We start from the raw sequence: 21,494 nt of genomic DNA, 5'->3' as shown, positions 1-21,494 counted from the left end.
AGTCTTTTAAGTAACTTGGCATAAGTTATTCAACAAACAACATTTGACATGTTTGACAATAAAATAATTATGTAGTATTACTAAAATAAGTAGCAAAAAATATATACTATTGAATAACAGTTCTTGTGGTCGTGTTGTATTTAAATAAATTGAAATGTTATAGTGTTTTTATTATTTTAGTAGTTTTAGTAATTGCATTTAGGTTGCTATATAACATATATTTAGGAGATACCTTTAGAACTACTAAAAAACAAAACAAAAGTATGCTAATATGAATTGAACCGCCATTTTTTTTGGGTGTAAAAAATGTATGTTGTGTTTTATTTGGATTTGTTAGGTTAACTGAGTAAATATTTTATATCAATATGTATGATTTTGTCGTTTATTTATGTAAAAATAAATTAAAAACTAGAGGTATATTTCATTTGCGAGTAATTTATTAAATTAAATACTTGTTTTATCTTTTTTTTAAAATCTATTTCTCTACAGGGTGCTAAATATATAGTATAACATTCATGTTGAATTTCTCTACACGAGTCTACATCACAATAGGTATAAAGGATCATCCAAAAATTATGTTAGACGAAGAGATCCTCAATGGATAGATAGAAAATAGCTGTATACTATTACTCTGTTGCATCACTATGGAAAGATTAGTCAAATCCAAATCTTTGGAAGTTTCTGATAAAACATTTATATTATTATATTATTCTACATGAGAAAACACAAAGACCAAGTTTATTATTTATTTTTCATAAAATTTTACTTTATTTTTTTTAAATATATTTTTTATAACTTATCAAGAGATAAAAATGATAGTTACGAAAAAATCACAGTTGTATAAATAAATTGATATGAGCTGATAAAAAGAGAATAGTTTAATTGAAAAAAAATATTACATAATTATTAAAAAACTGATTCAGGTGGATGTTTCAGAACGCACTTATAAGTTGTCATTTGTCAAACGTCATCTTGACATGAAACATTTGTGATTTATTTTTGTGGTGTTTATCGCTTTGTTTTAATTAATGTAAATTTATTTATTGATATTATTTTAAATTGCAGTTTATATCTCGAATCACATATGATGACATCGTTCTTTAGATTCTTAGGATGGTTTGGTCTAGTATCAATCATAACCATTGCTCTACTTGGTTTCGAAGTGTATCTTACTTTGCTTATATTTTTAGTTTCTTTCCTATTTGGGTAAGTAATTGAACTAAAATTTAGTAATAGAAGTATTCATATATTTGGTTTCAGGTACCTATATCAGTAAAAATATGTTTTGTTTACAGTGCTTTGACAATTTTATATTTGAGCTATGATAACAAGAAAGTATTCTCTGCTGATATTGATTGTTTGGATGATCCATTACAACAAACAAACTTCTCCATACAATCTTCTAAGGTAATTAAGTGAATTCCACTCATAAAAAAATAATGTAATACTCTTGTTTCCTTTTTTAAATTTATTTTTGCATATTAAATTTAAGTATATAATACATATTTAGTAGTAAAAAAGTTCAAACAAAATTAACTTGTAATTTTTTTTTTTTTCTATTGTAGGTTATGAAAGTATTCCAGGATGAAAAACCTTTGCCAAAATTTGATAGTCGAATTACAGGAAGTGAAACTGTCGACTCATTTCTAAATGAAATTGTATCAATTATAGTTAATGATTACGTAACTCCTTGGTATGAACTAATTACTGATGATCAAGAATTCACATCATATGGAATAAGAAAGCTTGTAGTGGCCGCGGGAGCAAATGTATCCAATCGGTAATTCACTTTTTAATTATATTCAAGAGTAAAAAGATAAACGGAGAAAGCTATTGACATTGTTGATAACTTACAATGTTTAATTTCAAGCAAACAATCCCATTATGATAAGTAACTCTGGTCTTATAATGTTGTTTCATTTTATATATATTTTACAGTAAAATAAATATCATGCATTAAATATAAATAGAATGAAAAGTAAATCAAAAAACATTTTAATAAGTGTTATTCAAAAACAAAGGAGCTAGAATGAGTTTTATCATTAATAAATTTACCCTTTAAAACTAAACCATATTTTTCTTCAACACACATACATATGAGTTACATTAATCTACAATTTATTATACTTAAATAGTCAATGTTATATTTGTTATTTATTAGAGTGAAAAGCGTGGATTGGATTCATATGCTGTCTACAAGATTTCCTGAAGAGTTAACTTTGCACTTAAAATTATATAAGCAATCAAGAGTGAGGTTGAAACATGTACAATTGGTGAATGCCAAAGAGGTCAATGGGACCTCAAAGCCGAGCCCCAAGAAACAGGAAGAGAAGAAAACTCATAGAAGGAACAAAAGTGAAACTGATTTGTCATGGCCACCAGGTAAAGTAACTGTAAGAAACTTTTTAAAATCATATCCTAACTAATATTATTTATATTATTTTCTTATATGTTTATTTTATAATTTAAATTATTATTCATTTTTGTTTTTGTAATTTATTTTATTTAATAAGCACAGTAGTATTTTTTGTCTGTTTCTTTTCTTTTTTTTTGTCTTACATGACGAGTTAGCCTGTAAGAGTGATGTACAGTCGGGGTAAGAAAAGGTTCGTCACCTTAAGATCTATTTTCGTGTGTTCAGTATGAGCGATAACCTGCTTTACCGATTGAGACCTTTACATATTGCGTCGCAATGTCATTATAAGTCGCATCTAGCAAAGAGTATAATAGCGTTTAAAAGCTATAATAATCATAAGAAGGCGTCAATCGGTATGATAATTACCAACTTTTCACAAAAACTCATAGCCCTTCGTGAATGCTCGTGTAACATCGGAGATTAAGACATTGCCTTGTCTTTTATAAAAGAGAGTGTGTGGCTCTGGCTGATTTCTCTGAGGTATGGATGGATGTGTTTGTTAATCTTTCACGTAAAATTTACTGAACGGATTTGGATAAAATTTTGCACACAGATAGAATATGTGCTGGTATTACATATTGGATACTTTTTATGCCGGGAAAACATAAAATCTTCGGGAAGACGGAAGTAGTAAAAATAAATAGTAATTATGGCAAAATTTATTAATTTAAACAAATCTTATTTATTTTATTAAAAACGAGTATATCCGCCATTCGTATCAATCACAGCTTGTAGTAGCTGTCGCATTGATCCAACAAGGTGAGAGCATATGTTGGTTCCTCTGAAGCTCTCCTAGACACTTCGGCAATGTTCTACGACAGTTGCTTTGGTTCTATCGTTATTATTTATCCACCGCTGCAACACCAAACCCCATAGATTTTCGATAGGGTATATCCGCCGCTTTTGTAGGCCAAGGAATCACCACCACTTCCCGGTACCGATGGAATCACTCATCACAAGTCACGTCATTACATTAACCGTCACTTAAAATAACGGCCGAATAATATTACAAGCGTTTTTATTCTAAGATTGCAAAATATTGCAAGTAAATATATGACACTGAAAGACTTTGACAATTCAGTAGAAGATATCATATCTAATTTAAATCTTGTAATGACTAATTAGGCCATAAAAAAGTTTTTATGTTGATATGACACTAGACGTAGTCCAAAGATGTTACACTATTTTGAACCAAGTTATCATACAATGTTAGTTTAATTTTATATGCATTTGTCTGTTTAGTGCTTTAGATTCAGAAGATACTAAGAGTTTACGACTTGATAAAGGAATGAATTTGAAAACTGACGAAGGTTTTCTTACTCTGATTGTACATGGTAATATTTTTGACTTGATGTATATAATGAATTAGATACTTTGTATATCAAGTTGGCTTCCCAAATAAATAAATAAATAAATATAATCCATTATTATAAAATTTTGCATTCATACTTTGGTGTACAGGAAACTATTTAATGTGACCTTACATTTGCCTTTCTCTTTACATGTGGACAATCTAGTTTGTAATAAATCTGACTTCAGTTTCTAAAGTTCAATGAGAATCATTTGAAACTCACCCCTCAGAAATGCTGATAAGTCAGTTAAATCCTAATGACGCAGCTGATGATACAATAGGCAACAAATAAGTGCTTATGTAAAAACCAATAGATATTAGAATAAATAGTTAATTTAACTTTGACTTCAGTTTTAAACAGAGGTTAATATGTATATATTAGTAAGAAGAAAATTTTATTTTATGATTTTTGTGATCTTGTTCAGTTCTTTATTATTTTATACTATTAAACTGGTTTCTACTAGTTTTTTCTAGTTTTAATATTAAATATCTTCTGTAAAATTAACAGAATTATTCAATCAATAAAAACGAATCTATACAAAATATTATTATTTCGAAATTCAATTTCTCTTATTCTTTTACGGCCACTGAACCAAATTTGGTGAAATTTGGTATGAAGCTAGTTTAAACCTTTCTTTAAGTCAAATATATTACATGCTGACACATTAAATGGTACAGAAATTTTCGAAGCAGTTCACATCATGTCATTTTGCTGCTTTTGTGTAAATTTATGAACAATCTTTTGTCTGAACTGTTACAGATACACAAACTTTTGGCAAGTCTAAATTCTACAGCAGTTCTGAGAACATAAGTAGCAACAACATTACGGATCTCTTTTTTGATTTGGAGTGTTCAATAGAAAACAAGCAAATATGTCGGGATGTATATTGTAGTGATCCTGAGAAAGAAAATGGTATGAAAAATAATAATGAGAGTTAAATTACTAATATTTTATTTTATTTTTAATTTTTTATTGATATCATTTTAGCATTGCTCTGTGAAGTGTCTGAAGCGATATTATACTTAATAGCACCAGAGGAGGCATGGAAGTGTCATGCTTTAAAATTAATTTTAATAGATTTGATATCAGCAATTGTTTTGAGGCCATTAATAAACCTTTTAAGTGATCCCGATAATATAAATAGAACCATTATAAGATCTGTAAGTATCAAGCGGTATACATTTTATTAAATAAACATCGCTGTTGTCCAGTAGCCGTTATAATGGATTTGTTTCGTAAACAATTATCTGGTACGATACATTTCGTTCGTGATACTGAAACATATAAAAAAGTTCAACAATAAAGTTCCAATTCAATAAAATGATTGATTTGTGAATGTATAGAGAATGAAGAAACATAGGCAACCTTTATTTGAATGATTAGCAATAATATCAGACTAGTGAGCTGCATGTGAGATGTGTGTTATATTAAATTTGGACCTTATTACTATTGTTTTAGAAATCAAATTCTAATCGTAATCAATTCAAATTATGTTAACAGTGTTGTCGAGATTCCTGTTTGTCTTCGGAATTATTTCTTTTGGTTATAAGATCGTGCAGCGATGCCGAAGAGTTGGACGCTACATTTGAATTGGTTCAGAAGGATATACAGAAATTGGTAAGGACTTATATTTATTTTTTATGAATACAGTAACGTCCCTCTAATCCAATTAAGATGTTTGGTATTTTAATAAAATGTAATAAAGTTTTCTTATTTTACTAACGCTACCGGGGTTATTAACATTTCGTGATGTGACCTTGTAGTACGTAGTACGATAAAAAAATGAAGGTAATTTATGAGACGAACAATATAATATATAGACGAATAATAACCCGTTCATAATATGACCACTCTACAATAACCTTTTTGATGACCGAACTCCAAAGTTGCGTCATTTTACATTAGCAGCCTGTAAATTTCCCACTGCTGGGCTATGGCCTCCTCTCCCTTTGAGAAGGTTTGGAGCATATTCCACCACGCTGCTCCGTTGCGGGTTGGTGGAATACACATGTGGCAGAATTTCGTTGAAATTATGTTTTCCTTCACCGCCGAGCACGAGATGAATTATAAACACAAATTAAGCACATGAAAATTCATTGGTGCCTGCCTGGATTTGAACCTGTAATCATCTGTTAAGATGCACGCGTTCTAACCACTGGGCCATCTCGGCTGTTACGTCAAGTTCTATCTAATCTAGCATAGCGGTACCTCACTGTATATTCAGCATAAATGTATCAGCGATTTACGAAAAGTGTTTTTCAGAAATCACATTTTCTTAATAACAATATTATTACGTCAACAGCATTCAAGAGACAGTGCCGGGGAATGGGATTTACAAGATCGTCAAAAGTTATCATCTTTGCAGTATGTGTCTAGAATCATTCAAGCCAGGAGAGCTACACTTGGACCTCAAGAAGGTGAATTTATAATTTTCAATATCCACTTGTAATGAGAGCAAGATTTACAACAAAGAACAAAATAATATATTTGATATTCTAATTATTATTTTTTTATAACGACTGTCATCAAAAAAGTGTTATGATGACAGACGTAAGACGTATATCTTCCTTCTATTTTGATTTATTTAGTAAGAAATACTCGTTTTACTATCTTGGCAGATAAATAATGGAATTGGAAATGCCGTCGACTATATTCAAGTCGAGTTCAAGTCATGTTCACGGCTTTACCTTCGCGAAATTTGTAAAACTCTATAGCACACGAACCGTCACGCCCCTTCATTGATTTTTCATACAATCTTTAAACCTTAGGAATGATTTTCGTAATAAAAACTGTGTCCTTCCCGGGACTCTAATTATCTCGATACCAAAATTTTATCTATTTCGGTTCAGTGGTTTGTGTGAAGAGGTAACACAGAGTTAGTTTTGAATTTATAATATTAGTAGGGATGTTGTATTGTCAATTGTCATAAATACCGACCTCCGTGGTCGAGTAGTGTGTACCCCGGTTTTCATGGGTACGCCACTCCGAGGTCCCGGGTCCGATACCCGGCCGAGTCGATGTGGAAAAAGTTCATTAGTTTTCTATGTTGTCTTGGGTCTGGGTGTATGTGGTACCGTCGTTACTTCTGATACTAATTGTTAAAGTTAATTAAAATATTGATTTCCGTTGCATACATTGAAAGCATCTATGAAAAATAATTTTGATACTTGTAAAGGTGCTTCAAACAACAGCAGCACAGAAAAAATATCAGAGGAAGTAATGAGAACACTGAAGTTTTTAAGGGCCGTCGCTGCCTGGAAATCGAACGCACAATATCTGCTCGAGATTGAGTTAAATGAAGCAGGTATTTTACATATTATTTTTATAGTTATTGAATACCGCTTAAAAGTGATTGCTCAACTGAGGTAGAAAAACTTTATACTTGTTTTCGTTTTGAAGCTTAATTTTCAGCATTTTCCTATAAAATTGTCAAGCGATTAAAATATGTGAAATTTAATAAAGTATAAGGTTTTATTGAGTCTTAAATCATCAGTTCTAATATTAAATAATTTAGTACAAAAACATAAAAACTCCCACGGAGTTTTTATGTTTTTATGTGTTAGTGTCTTCCGGCTAAGGGAAATCAGTATGTGTCATTAAATTCTCATACACCCTTTGAATCGTACTGAAGCAAGTTCCAAGTCTTCATCGTCAGGAACGGAGTCACCAAAAGTATCATTGAACCAAAACCAGTATGTTTAATTAAATTATCACGCACCTATTGAACCGAAGTGAAGCAAGGTGGAAGAATAGGCTCCAAGTCTTCGAATAACGGTAGCGGAGTCGTCGCTCTGAGGTTAAAATGAACTGGTCCCATACGGCTATATAGTTATTAAACGGCATCGAGGCAGTCTCAGAGTCTCCGACAACGGAGCGGAGCCGTTGCACATCGCTGTTCTAAAGTATCGGTGAGCCAGTAGACCTATACGGCTGTGTGTGGCCAGACGCGCCGTCGACGTCGAAGGCGGTGATCGACAACCTGCGCTCGTCGGCGCTGGAGCTGGCGGACGCGCACCTGTCGGCGGGCCGCGCCGCCGTGCTGGGCGCGGCGCCGCACTGCCACGCCGACCTCGTGCGCAAGATCACCACGCACGGGGAGGACTTCTGCGCCAACCCCGTCGTCTGCTTCGACGACCTGCAGAAGGCCGTGTGCGATGCCCTGGAGGTGAGAGTTTGCATCTGTCGCCAGACATCGGAAAGCATTTTGAGTCGACGTTGAGATTTCTGCGAAGGACCGTGGTAGAAAATTATGAATGTTTTAGGACTGTCAACTTTTTAGTTAAAATTCAGTTATAAATTAGATTTTTTAAATTCTTGGTCAGATTTTATAGTCGATAGCAGCCGATCACGCAATGGGTAACCACTGAGCGGTCAGAATTTATCGTGTTTGAAAAATTTAATATTAGTAGTGAATACTGTATTTTAATAGCATAAGGATTCCATGCGATTGCGATATTTAATTTGCTATATGCACACAATTCTTAATTAATGCTTTTGTTTATAATTCAATCCACTTTAATTTTACTCCCAGAGTTCCGACAGCAACTTCGCCGACAAAACGGCATTTTTTTCACGAATCCATATTTAATAACATAGATTTATTTAAACTTTCGACCAATAAGGTCATCAATTCAAGATATAAATTATTTATATTTAAACCTGACATTGGAACCGGCTACAGAAGTGTGCATGAAATGATTTCGAATGATATAATTATTTTTTATAGGACGATCCTTCTTGGCAGGCGGATTTCATGTTGGATAGTGATAAAGATATACCAAATAAAATGAATAGGTAATATTAACATAACTTACGTTGCTATGCAAGTTTGTAAAACTGAAAATAAATAATTCTCATTTTTCCAGTGATTATGGTCGAGAGAACAAGATGGATAATCTCAAATACGGCGGTGAGTTCGATTTTACAACGGTTCAATTTAAACAAGAAAGTCACTTCTACACTACAATATTTTTTATACAATTGTTCACGAATACATTTATTTTTGATTATTTCTCGGTTATTTATCATATGAATGTTATCAACAGACAAGTGCAAGAAAATAATGAAGACATGTCTCAGCCAGTTGCCAAAATTATTTAACAAAACGAAGTATAAATATAATATTTCAAACAAGTCCTCCACCTTTCCCCGCTCCTTGACCCGAAGAGTTCCAAGTAACAGGAATCATACGATACCCAAATGTACTTGTGGGTAGCAGTTCTATATATTAGTAATTCAGCTAGAATTTTCTTTTGGTTCTTTCGCACGATACCCGCGTGCTCGTTCAGTGTTTGCGTGGATATAAGTGCCAATCGACACGAAAGCACATTCGTTTTTAATCTTATTTCCCGTAGGACTACTGCCGTAGATACTATTGATAGTTTTATTACAACAATGGCCGTCTATACATTTATTAAATCGTTAACGCGCGACGTTCTTCATATACGAGTTTATATATTTTTCATTTTTAAATTTCGATAAGGATGCTTAATTTTTTTATGGTTTTCGTAATTAGAAGACACAATTTATTTATATGAAAACTTTTTGAAGTATTCACTCTATTAAATATATTAACAATTTTGAAATGTATGGACGGCCTATATTTTATATTCGTGTTTTAATGCGTTTTTCGTGATCACCACAGGCGATGTAGTCACACCAGTGACTGGAGCGAGACACAATCGATCACGGTCAGATATTGTTGGCAGCTTCGCGCAGAGAATGGTCAACGAGTGTGCGGGTAAAATTTATGTATAGTTTTTTTATTTTAGCACTAAAGCTAATGGGCAAAGGAGGCAAATAATGATAGATCACTGGACTGGTTTTCCCGAGTTCCGACGCATAGTAATCTGTCGCCTATCATAGCTTAAAGCATGAAGCCACTGGAACGAATAAGAACGTCACACTAAAACGAAAATTTCAAACGAAATTTCGAATAGTTTTCTGGATGGCAAGTCTGTGTGCAAGCCCTTCTTGGTAGGTTCTGATCGTAAATTCTACCGCCAAGCAGTAATATTTAGTATTTTTGTGTTCCGATTTGATGGATGAGTGAGCCAGTGTAACCACAGGCACAAGGGACGACATCTTAGTTCCCAAGCTTGGTGGCACTTTGGTGATGTAAGGATCGGTTAAAATTCCTTACGGTGCTAATGAGCAGCGGTGATCTCTTATTATCAGGTGGCCCATTAGCCAGTTCTGAATAGTCGATTTATTTGTTCAATTGACATGAAGTTCCGCGAATTTGTCCACTTGTAATCTTTTGTATTGTCTCTCGTTATTAATGTGTAAGTATCCACAATATTTAAACATTTTGTATCGTCACGAATTTGGGCATTCTCATTAAAAAAATTATTCATCATTAATCATTAATCAATCATTAAATCATTGATGATTAGACATATTCAATACCTACACTGTCTAACATTAGTTAAAACTCTTTCTTGACTCTTAAGGAATATTTATTTCTAGGTCCCTCAAATCTAAAGTCAACGAACACAAGCAACCTGTCTTTGTCGCATTCGGCGATAAGTCAGAGCGCAAAAAATATGATGTCGCCTTTGTCGGCTTATATAATTGAAACAGGTAAGGCACTCTATTAAACGTATCTCTCTTTGAATCGTTACATTTAGAGCGATATTTACGTTATATATTGTTACGTTTCAGCTCTCGTTCAAGATAAAGGTAGAACTTTTGGGATATACGCGATTGCAGTGACTCGAGCGTCCGATAATGAAGTCTGGCATATATACAGACGATACAGCGACTTTTATGACTTACACGCTTCTATCAAAGAGAAGGTTCTATTTTAATATATTGTTATCAAGAAATGTTTTCAAAGCGTTTATTTACATTTGCAGCTTTTAATCGACTTCAAATGTTTTGGGGCCTAATGGGAATTATACCCAAAGAAAAAAAATTATGTTTCAAATCGGTTCTAAATGACGCGAGTTCAAATGTTAATGGTTTACCTTCTTTTATTTTCGAAGTCGGTTAAAAATAACAACATTCCTCTATTCGTTCATAATTATGTTACGATTTCGAAATTGGCCTCAACCACATTTCGATCAGAGCGACTAAATTTTCTGTAAACAAAACAGAATTTAAAATACGAAACAAATAAACTTGTGTTAATGTTCACTTTCCCTTATTTCACAGTGGCCGGAACTAGCCCATCTACCGTTTCCGGCTAAGAAGACATTTCAAAATACATCTCGAAGTGTTTTAGAGAACCGGAAACGTATGCTTAACAGCTATTTACAGAGTTTGACGAGTATTTCGAGGGACGCCAGGTATATGGCGCTTCTGTCGTCGCAGTATTTGGGGGGTTTCCTTAGTCCGGAGATACAGACCGAGAGACATGGTAATTCGGTAAGATATACATGACGTGATGTAATCAATTTTTGTATTTACTCGATAACGCGATCGAGAGGGTGATGACTTTAAGTAGGCTGTTGGATTCAATATGGTTATTTTATAGAAAATATTATAAATGTTTTTTTTTTTTTAATTTTTAACTTGTATACTATAAATATGACATGATGTTTTAAAAGAATATGGATTGTTTAAAAATATATATTTTAAAGCGTTTTAATAATGCTTATATTTTTATATAGTAACTTTTTGGACGGTTAATGGTCATTTTGTCCATGGATATTGGCACTGCAAAAACTTTAAGGCCCTCCTTTCGCCATCAACGTACCCCTTGCGTAAAAGCAATAGTCATAGTCAAGTCAAGTCAAGTCATAGATAATATATGCGGCATTATTTTATTCAAGATGTCGGTTAAATGAACCTACTAACACGTTTAAAATATTAAAAGAATATATTGTTGTGTAAAAGTCCTAAATTTAAATGTGTTTCGTATAATAAATATTTCGACTGAATTTTCAGATCGATGCCCTTTTAGTGAATTCAATAAAGGCTGGTATGAGAACTCTGAAGAGTATGCCTGATCAATTCGCTAATACCGTGGACGGTGTAATGGACGGTAAGAACTCATATAGTTTTTAATAAAAAAACAGCTATTTATAAGCAATGCTAAGGCATGGTTGTGTGGAGATGTCATATTTTATAATTTATAAAAATGCCAACAAAAATATTTCATATTCCACAAAGATAAAGTACTACTGTTGACACGATGCTTTGTCTTAAGAATCTCAAATTAATGTTCATAGAAAGAGCTAAATTGTTATGTCGATTCAGACGTTGTACAATGTTTGTTATATTATTGATTTTCATTAGAATATATTCAGTTCGGACTAATTCTCCTTTTTAAATATACTGTTATAAATTCTATGCAATCTATATATCCGCAGATAATTTTAACTTTGCCGATTCATATATTCAAATCATTTGTAAAAAGCGCATCGGCAAAGAAGGCATATTATTCAATACAAGATTATATAGATGATAAAAAAAAAGTCGTGCTAATACTTGTTGACTTCCAGGCAAGATGTTTTACATACGTACACAAAAGTATTTAACTAACATAATTTTGTACTTTTAAATGTTGAAAAATAGTAACTACTGACTTTCTAGCCGGTTCTTCTCGGTAGAATATGCATTCCGAACCGGTGGTAGCTTCGCTTAATATAGTTTTTTAAATGACGATTGAAAAGTGTTTGTACAATCCTACTTAAAGAATATTTGGTTTGATTTATGTTTCACACGTCTTTTGGGTTGATCTTTTCGAAATGTATTTAAAGTATATACCCTCCTTATTATCAATAGATTACTAAGTATGACGTAATAGTTTACATCACCTTTTTTTCATCCGTTTGTCAACACGTTTTTTTGTTTGTTATATAGATGAGGTTTAATATTACCAAAAAAAAAAAGTGTGAACATTGATTATATTTAATTTATTTATCCATATGTGATATGGCGTAATTTGTGTTTTCTCGTGTGCAGGTATATCAAAAGTGTTTCAAGGAAAAAGTGGCGAAAGCTATGACGACATTAGGTCTGCAACCTCAAACGACGTGCAAGATCAAGTAAGTTTGTTGTTGAATATATTTAATACTTAAATTTGTAGGTGAAACTTAGTGAATAGAAGTTAAAATATTAAAGTTTGCTGTTGAAATTGAGACTGTTAAAAACCCTAAGTTAGTCTCTGGTTGTTGTTCGGATGTATAAGTCCATGAAATCGTCTTTTCAGACAGACTTGGTCTGGGTAGGTTCGAGTGGGTTTTCATTACAGCAGTATTCATTACATATTCTACCAAATTGCAATTGTATTTTTGTGTTCCGGTTTACAGGCATTAGGGGAACATAACGTCTTAGTTCCTAAGATGCTGGCGTATGGATGTTGAAGGGATGGTTTATATTTGTTACAGTGCCGTGTCTATTGGTGGTGGTGACCAATTACCATCAGGTGCCCATTTTCCAGACTGACTCCCTCATTTAAATTAAAAAAATATTTAATTATATTCAAAAGATTTTAATAATATATCTTCTTGTCTTTATGTAAAACCGTAGCTCCTCAATCGTTTAATCTTTTTTTTTAACAGGATAGCGACGAAAGCGTTCCTTTACGATTGTTGGAGGAAGTTTTGGGTATACGAGGTTTGTGGCTGCGACGGCGTCTTCTAGCGCCACTGAGGACTATCATCGCGGATCGAGTTAATAGGTACGTTGATATATTACACGATTTTGTATTACTTTTAGTACTGGAGTAGGGTTGGAGTTTATCGCACCACGCTGCTTCAATGCATGCTGGGTTCTTCACGATGTTTTCCTACAACGTCAAGCATGACATGAATTATTGACACTAATTAAGAACGAAAATTTAGTTTACGAGCCTGAGTTGATCCCTAATTCCTAAGATATTTATGTTTTCCATGAAATCTCGGCCATTACTTGATTAAGTAAATATATTTATGTAAATTGTTTTTTTTCCATTGATTGCGCACGGATCGTGTACTGTGTATGAGTTAGTATTGAATGGAATTTAATAGATTTAGTGACTGACCGTCGGCTAACTTATAGGATACTTGTTTATAGCAGAAAATAAAAGATTCATAACGTCATTTAGTCTTTCACGTTCCATGATATCGTACTTAGTACTTATATTTGCTTTATATTTTCAGAAAAGTTTTAGAATTTGTGTCGTCATTGACGTCTCCAAGGAATGTAGTTCAGTATTTGAAAACGTTTAAGTAAGTAAATTGATTTCTCCGTCATTTTTTAAAGTATGTAAATGAAAAAATTAAATCGTGTTTATTTTTTTAGACAATGGCTAACGAACCGAGACAACCCGAGCGCGGTATCAAGAGATACCGCCACAAAGGCCAGGACGAGGGTAGCTGCTAAAATTGCTTTGTTGTCTGCCGCTTCAGGTAAGAAAGAAAAAAATAAACTTATTGGACTACAAAAAAATCATAACACTTGGACCATTTTGTGCAGAAAATATATTCCATCCTACTATAGATACACCAATGCCTTTAAACTAAAAGTTATTAAGATTGAAAAGAGAAAAACATTTTTATTGTGACGGTACACATGTACTACACACACATGCATAACATTGTCTAACATGTACTGTCACAATAAAAAATATTTTTGTACTCTTTCTAAAGGTTGGAATATTTTTGCACAACACGTTAATACTGAAAATTGTAAGTGATGTTATATAGATGGGATTAAATATCTCGCAGTCAGCTTTAAGCTGCAACAAGCGTCAGGGTTTTACTTTTCACTCCTCAATGATTTGTCGTTGGAAGTCATTAATACAGAATTTTTAATATATATAGTTTTAGCTTTGACAAATGTCTACGTTTTGACTGCTGTTTTGTTTTGTGTTTTTAAGAGGATATGTTATACTTAACTGTTTGGTTGTGATGAGATGTGGTGTGTGTGTGTACGTTAACACATGCCACATATCTCCTGCCTCACATAACTTGTCATAAACTAATGTCATACGATAAATATTTGTATAATACATACCCTATTAAGAAACGTTCTGTTCCATGATCACACTTATTATGGAAAGGGATTGAGACTTATTCCATTGCTTGACTGAGAGTTTGTTGATACGCGTGTCAGAATTACAATAAGTTTAGATAAAAGCTTTTAACGCGTGAAGTATTCAATGGGTCGTTTCTCCGAATTTTAACACACTTAAAACTTTTAACTTTGATTGCAATATCATAATTACTTTACAAAAATATGTTTTATTTAATCAAAAGTATAAGATCAATATATTGTACAATATATCATTGAAAAAAAAACTCCTGCTTTTCGAAGTCGAATGAAACACGTCAGTATTTTAGTACGAATACATTATCACGTCGTAACGTTTTGTAAAATACCACTTATTTCCGAAGGACCGACGAAGTAGTCACATATTCAAAGCATTGGAAATGTAAGAAATAGAAATCGTTAAACCGTCAATGCATCGCCTGTAATCACACTGGCTCACTTACCATTCAAAACGGAACATAGCAATACTGCTATAAGCGGTTTGGTTCCTAGGCCTATAGAAGATTGCCGTTATCTGTCCTCTGTAAAAACGAGAAATATTATGATGAGGCCTTAGCTACGCCTTTAACCAAGCTATATATTTATTTGTCTTTGCTACGCGATATTTTCGTTACTTGTTAATTTTTTCATTATTTAAATAATCAAATATCAAATCAATTATTTTTTTGCTAGCCAGTAAAGAAAACAAAACGTATCTACGATATATTTATATACAAAAAAAAAGAAGATTTATTATCCCTTAATTTAGTTGGCATCGAGATTATATTTAATAATAGAAAAAACAAAACTTCCTTTCGCGTAATAAAAAATATTCGTTTCAAATATTAGGTTGTCAAAATGTACCGAATTTTTATTATCTTGAACATGGAATCGTATGTCATCAATCAAATATTTGATTTGATTGATGCTTCAAAAGTTCAAATGTTTGATCTATTTGCTTACCGATTCCACTTAAATAAAGTATTTTGACGTTGTTTTTTTAAACCTCATTATTCGTAACAGTGAGCCAATTGATGAATCTGTATTACTTACTATTAATAATCTCCAATATTCGGATAGATTTACATTTAAAAACCTGTCGGTATATCTCGTTTAGTATGTAGTTCTTACGACGTTTTCCTTCACTGCCGAGCGCAAGATGCATTATAAACAAAAAAATAGACACATGAATACTCTTGGGGCTTGCCTGTTTGAACCCGCAATATTCGCTTAAGATTCACGTATTCTAGCAACAAGATTATCCCAACAATTTCTAGTAAAATTTCTCGAGTGAAGTGAATAGGTATAAATATTTCATACATTTTTTTTTTTTATAAGAAAATCCGTTAACAGACGATAAAGATTTATTCATTTCGTTAATTCAATGAAAATTTTGAATATAGAATTTTGAGGTTAAACCATGGTTGAGTTACGCGATTCTTAATTTGGCGAATCGCCAAATGTTTCGGGCTTTATCAATGCGATATGAGACACGGTATTGTGCGGTTGATACTAATTTACTATGTTTTTAAAATATTGGCTGCGATAGTGGTGTGCGTTGAAAATACTTTTGTTACTGTAGCAAATTACATATAATTATCAAATGGAGATCGCCGACGTTGACGATAGAAATATATATTGAATTATATTTGATATATCGAATTGTCAATGCGGCAATGATGTAAACATTTTGCAAAGTTGTTTTTAGTAATAAATTTTTAACAACGATTATTCCGTATTTCCACCTTGAAGTGGAATCACCGTCCGTAGGGTTAATTTGTGATAAGTTTAAATATAATTGAAGTTAATTTAAAAATCATTTCGGTTTTTTTTTAAAGTATCTCTCTGTCGCAATGTATTTCGCTTTTATAATATCTTGTTTGTTTACTTAATTACGAACTGATATTTGTTTTAGGATTATTGAAATAATATTGATGTTAACATTAGTCGTAGATGATTTTGGCACGTTTTTAAGAATTGTTTTATTATGACAAGTATAATTTATGGAGAGCAGAAGGCAAATAATAATTTCTAGAGGATTGATTGTTTATTTTAACGAACATAGTTTGGAATGAGTAGATTGTCGTATAAATTGCGACCACGAGCGGCACTATATAAAAATTATGACATCTTAAAATGTTTTGTGTTACAATAAATATTTTTCATAACAACACGAGTCGGTTGTGTGTCCTTATAAGCAAAGTTTATAACGTCTAACATTCCGTAGTCAGTAAGCTTTAACAAACTAGCTTTTAAAATCTAATTATCAATATCCGGTTGACTTAGCTACCTGCTGGCCGACCGATTCTTAGCAACAACTGTCAATCTCAAGGACTGGACAACTCCTACGCAGGTGTTGCTTTGCAATACTGTATAAATGTGTGTGTAAACGCACTCTATTCGATTATTCCCAAAGTCCAATAGGAAATTCGAAACAACTGGAGAGGGGGAGATAGTTTTATGTTGTAGGACCAACAACTTACGTGCATTCTAAATCTGGACTGATACTAAGAATTTATTTTTATATGCAAGATCAGCAGCCATATGAGCTTCTGTAATGAATCATTTATGTTTGTTTCAGACGATCTCAGACACATAGTGGGGACTGATGCAGCTCGTAGAGGTCTCCTTACAGTTTTTGATATGTTCCAAACTCAAGAAATAAATAGACGATTACTCTTCGTTTTACTTGAAGGTACGTGATAATTATTATCCGTAAAATTTAAATAGAGACTTTGACTTAGTATGAGCTGTGCTGACGAGGTTACCTCGAACTGGTAGGTATATATTTTGACAGGTACAACACACTGGACAATGAACATAAGGGACTTAACATTTAAGATTAGAAATGTTTTATATTTGATAAATAAAAAAAAATCTATTGGCGTTATACAATCTATATATTAACAGTAGTATTTAACTAAAATGACTATATTTTTAGATGTTGAAACTACTGAGTTTCATGCCGGTTCTTCTCGGTAGAATCTACATCGCGAACCGGTGGTAGCTTTACTTAAAATAGTTTGTTAAATGACGATTCAAAAGTGCTTGTAACAGCTTACTTGAATAAAGTATATTTTGATTTTGATTTTGACAGACAGTAACAAAATAGTTAACTAACTTTTCTTCTTAGTGACGTGCAAATTAATATGTTTTCCTACAGTATTTAATAACTTTACAACTATGTGACGGATTCATTTTGTTCAGTTTGTGATGTGCATGAGCTCTCAACGAATTGATCCAGTTCGTCTTGTGTGTCCGTTCGTTGCGGTGCCGGCGTTAAGTTATTCTACTTAATAAAAACTCTTGTTTCAGTTACATTGTGTAATTTGTTTCCGGACAATAACATACAGGAGATGTTCAAGAAATTATATTCGAACTCACCCCGAGTGGCCATCGTAAAGAAATCTGTTAATATATAATACAAATATTATTAATAATTTAGATAATTGTCAATTCTTTAAAATTTTGACCAATTTTACAAGTCAAATGTGTTCTGGTAGGTACTTACCTATGTAGTATTATTTTTATAAGTTTATCATAACACCGTGGAGATATCCTTAAAGGAGTATCATATAGATGTTGAAAATATAAAGACGCAATTTTAAAGCTTAACAGCTTTGAAATAGAGCATGTTTCAGCTTGGAAAATTATATAATATGTCATTTGATTTTTAGCTAGTTTAATATTGAAATACTTGTTGTGATATTTTGTACCTAAATATAATGTTTATAAATCTTGTGTGCTATATCATTAACTAATTCACAGTCGTGGGTCTTGAGCGTTGGAGTAACGCACTTTGACCTTGAACTGAGAAAATTTTGTGAATCATCAAAGCCAAAAATAGTATTTATGCTATTATTTTTGGCTGTTTCTAATTTAATAAAAAGATATAAAGATTATTATATATTTAGTTAATGAATATTGGATTCGAATTGAGATGGCGATTAAATTAAATGTTATATAACATTATAAAGTAAAAAGAACATCCTTTCAAGTTTTATTTATGATAACGAAATAGTCTTTTTATTTTTAATTTATATGTTAATTAATTTAATTTAATTAGTGAACGACACTAATCAAACGATATCTTATTTTTTTTTCTAGAAGACAAAAAAATGATGTCCTCAATATGTATAGAGGTGTGTTTAGTAACCGTATTTTGCAGAGTATATAGAATTATATAAATATATATTATCTGTGAAAAAATTTAATCTGATATATTAATGTAACTGAAGCAATAACAAGTATTTTTGTACGAGTGCCATGAATGATTAAAAATTAAGTTTTTAATTTTATTTGGTCAGACAATAATTACTTGATGAATTAAAATTATGTAGTAAAGTAATAATGTTCTTATTTCTTTCATAAATAATTTAGTTTTTTTTTTTTTTATATTCAGCCAGTATATTTTTATCGAAAAATTGGCAGATTAATTTTTAAAAAGTAATTTTCTTAAATTAAAACCGGCGTAAATTTAAAAAAATTGTTTTCATTAATAATAAGGAATTTTGTAATATTTCTACAGGTTGTATTTACTAGGAGTTATTCTTTACTCAGAATTTACTTAGGATTAATATTGTAAAATTTGAAATTCCAAAGGATTTCAATAGAATACAAGTATCCATTGTTAACTAAAATAGTAGATAATTTATTACATTCCAATTGAGATTGACGATATTTATTGTGCTAACTTAAGAGTTTAATTGATAATAAAATTAAACAAAATTTTTCTTTTTATTGATATTTCCCTATTCCTATTAAATATTGGTAGCCTTTCTAAGTGCGAATTTGTTTCGAAAATACATTTATTTAACTAATTTTATCATTTATGCGTATTAATGTTCTTATATTTCTTTAATCTAAACCAAAACAGTGTAACAAAGGAAAGCTTATTTCTACATCAGGATTCTCCCAGCTCTTTGATTGTGACTAATTTTGGGTTTGTTTTATATAAAGTATTTGATAAATACAAACATTTTTTATAGTTAATATTTTTTATTGATTATATGAATGGCGGGTGACGAGTGGCTTGGTGGTATAAACACTGTCAAATCTGTTTCAAGAAATCTCTTCCGTGGGTTTTCCGAAGGTAGATTTTGGACAATCAATGAGCAAATACAATGCTTCTATGTTGAATAAAGATTTGAATATGAATATTTGGATTGTTTTTAAGAAATAATACTGATTTACTGAACCTAGATTTGGATTATTTGTAAAGTGGTATTTCGCCAGATCCACTGGATTCTTATGTTTATGTAGTTATAATGTTAAATGATAAGTTTTATTAAATCCATTGAATAAATATACGAGTTTTTAATTGATTCATTCTACTCTCAATATCTCATAGGATATTATAGAATATATAGCATAGGAAGATTCCACTCATAAGAAGTAGTTGTTTCATTTTCTTTTAAACTTCCGTTAAACCTACTCTGTTTCATCTACATAATAATGACGTGTCACAAATCAGCAATATTTACTGCTATGCAGACGACAGCACCAGTACGGAAGACATCGACCGCGCTAATATTTTTCGGGAATATGTCGACGAGAACTCGAATAAACTTTTATCTGAAATCGAGGTTTAAGTCCATTTGTCGTACCTCCACATTTTGATAACATTCCCCTTGCTACAGCTAGTATCGGAATACTCGGCGTCGATATTTCGAGTGTCAATCTGAAGGTAAAGTCAAATTAATGTCTAAAAAGCTTAGTGTGCACATCAAGGCAAGAGAGCACTTGACGTCGGCTTATTGCTTAAGACTGTACAAGGCGCAAATTCAGTCCCTCGTGGAGTACTATTATTACCTCTTAGTAAGAGCCTCTTCCAATTGACCAACGTAGAGTGCTGCTTGTATTTGCTCAGATATGTGAATCAATATGCATCTTTAAACGCATTTTTCATAGAGAATGTTTCGAGGAATTGTATAGAATAATTGCGGCCGCTATATTTTACCGTCGGCGTCATAATTATAAATTTTATCCACACGACCTCGATATCCAAATATTCACAACAACGCGATTTATAAAGACATTGGTTGCTCTGAACAACCACTCTGTGGGATCAGCTTTCTCTGGCCGTTTTAATGAACCGATCTGGCATTCGGAACCTAGAAAAACCTACACTTTTTTTAAAGGCGGCATCATAACTGCAAGCCTGCCGGTGTTGTAGATGTCCATGGTCGGTGGAAGTCACTTTCCATCAGGTGAGCCTACTGGTTGTTTCGCAATACTGCATTATTTCAGTGAAATAAAACATTTTCAATATATAGTTTATTGATGTCATCCCGACCGATTTCGATTACCGCGGTTAATCCAAAGGGAGACCAGCAACTACGCAGGACATATATTTTTATAGTGCACAAGTCTGTGCGTGCACAGATCATCCTTCTATTCCCTCCCTAATCCGATGGGAAGGCAAATCTGACACGACTGGACGAGTTTAGGCGCAGAACTACACTTTACGCGCTTACCGAGGCATGAGTCACTTCCAAATTCCGGAATCCGGGCTGTTACTGAAATTTCTGTAGATAAACCCAGCAACTTGTTATCAGCCCGACCTGGGGTTTAAAACCTGGACCTCGGAATCTGATGCCTTATATCTGGCTACTAGACCAACGAGGCAGTTGCATAGTTTATTATGTGTAGTAGTAGTAATGATGTAACTTCTAAAAACAATATAAACACATTAATAATTATCTTAGATCTGCTGTTGTTTATATATATAGAAACATTTTTTTTAAATAATACATAGATCTCTTTTC

General features: G+C 32.4%; 1 protein-coding gene across 2 annotated transcripts; it reads left to right on the top strand.

Moving 5' to 3' along the window:
* The first annotated feature begins 962 nt into the window (after nucleotides 1-962).
* LOC113399919 (sorting nexin-13-like) lies at nucleotides 963-18,683 on the top strand. Of its 2 annotated transcripts, XM_064215574.1 has the most exons (24): nucleotides 963-1,206; nucleotides 1,296-1,407; nucleotides 1,566-1,780; nucleotides 2,162-2,382; nucleotides 4,528-4,680; nucleotides 4,756-4,928; nucleotides 5,269-5,385; nucleotides 6,071-6,185; nucleotides 6,944-7,072; nucleotides 7,713-7,933; nucleotides 8,495-8,562; nucleotides 8,634-8,677; nucleotides 8,814-8,975; nucleotides 9,413-9,508; nucleotides 10,237-10,350; nucleotides 10,432-10,565; nucleotides 10,924-11,136; nucleotides 11,659-11,755; nucleotides 12,679-12,761; nucleotides 13,278-13,396; nucleotides 13,857-13,925; nucleotides 13,999-14,105; nucleotides 17,309-17,422; nucleotides 18,043-18,683. In XM_064215574.1, exons 1-24 carry the CDS (start codon nucleotides 1,085-1,087, stop codon nucleotides 18,147-18,149), a joined length of 3,105 nt encoding a protein of 1,034 aa, XP_064071644.1. In that variant the 5' UTR covers nucleotides 963-1,084; the 3' UTR covers nucleotides 18,150-18,683. The 2 variants fall into 2 exon arrangements, with proteins under 2 accessions (XP_064071644.1, XP_026494980.2); XM_026639195.2 differs by lacking the exon at nucleotides 8,814-8,975 and having other exon boundaries at nucleotides 18,043-18,681.
* The last annotated feature ends 2,811 nt before the right edge of the window (nucleotides 18,684-21,494 follow it).

This window comes from Vanessa tameamea, chromosome 8 (assembly GCF_037043105.1).
Source record: "Vanessa tameamea isolate UH-Manoa-2023 chromosome 8, ilVanTame1 primary haplotype, whole genome shotgun sequence".
Lineage (NCBI taxonomy): Eukaryota > Metazoa > Arthropoda > Insecta > Lepidoptera > Nymphalidae > Vanessa > Vanessa tameamea.
The sequence above is the reverse complement of the archived record's forward strand: the minus strand, read 5'-3'. Positions and strand labels throughout refer to the sequence as shown.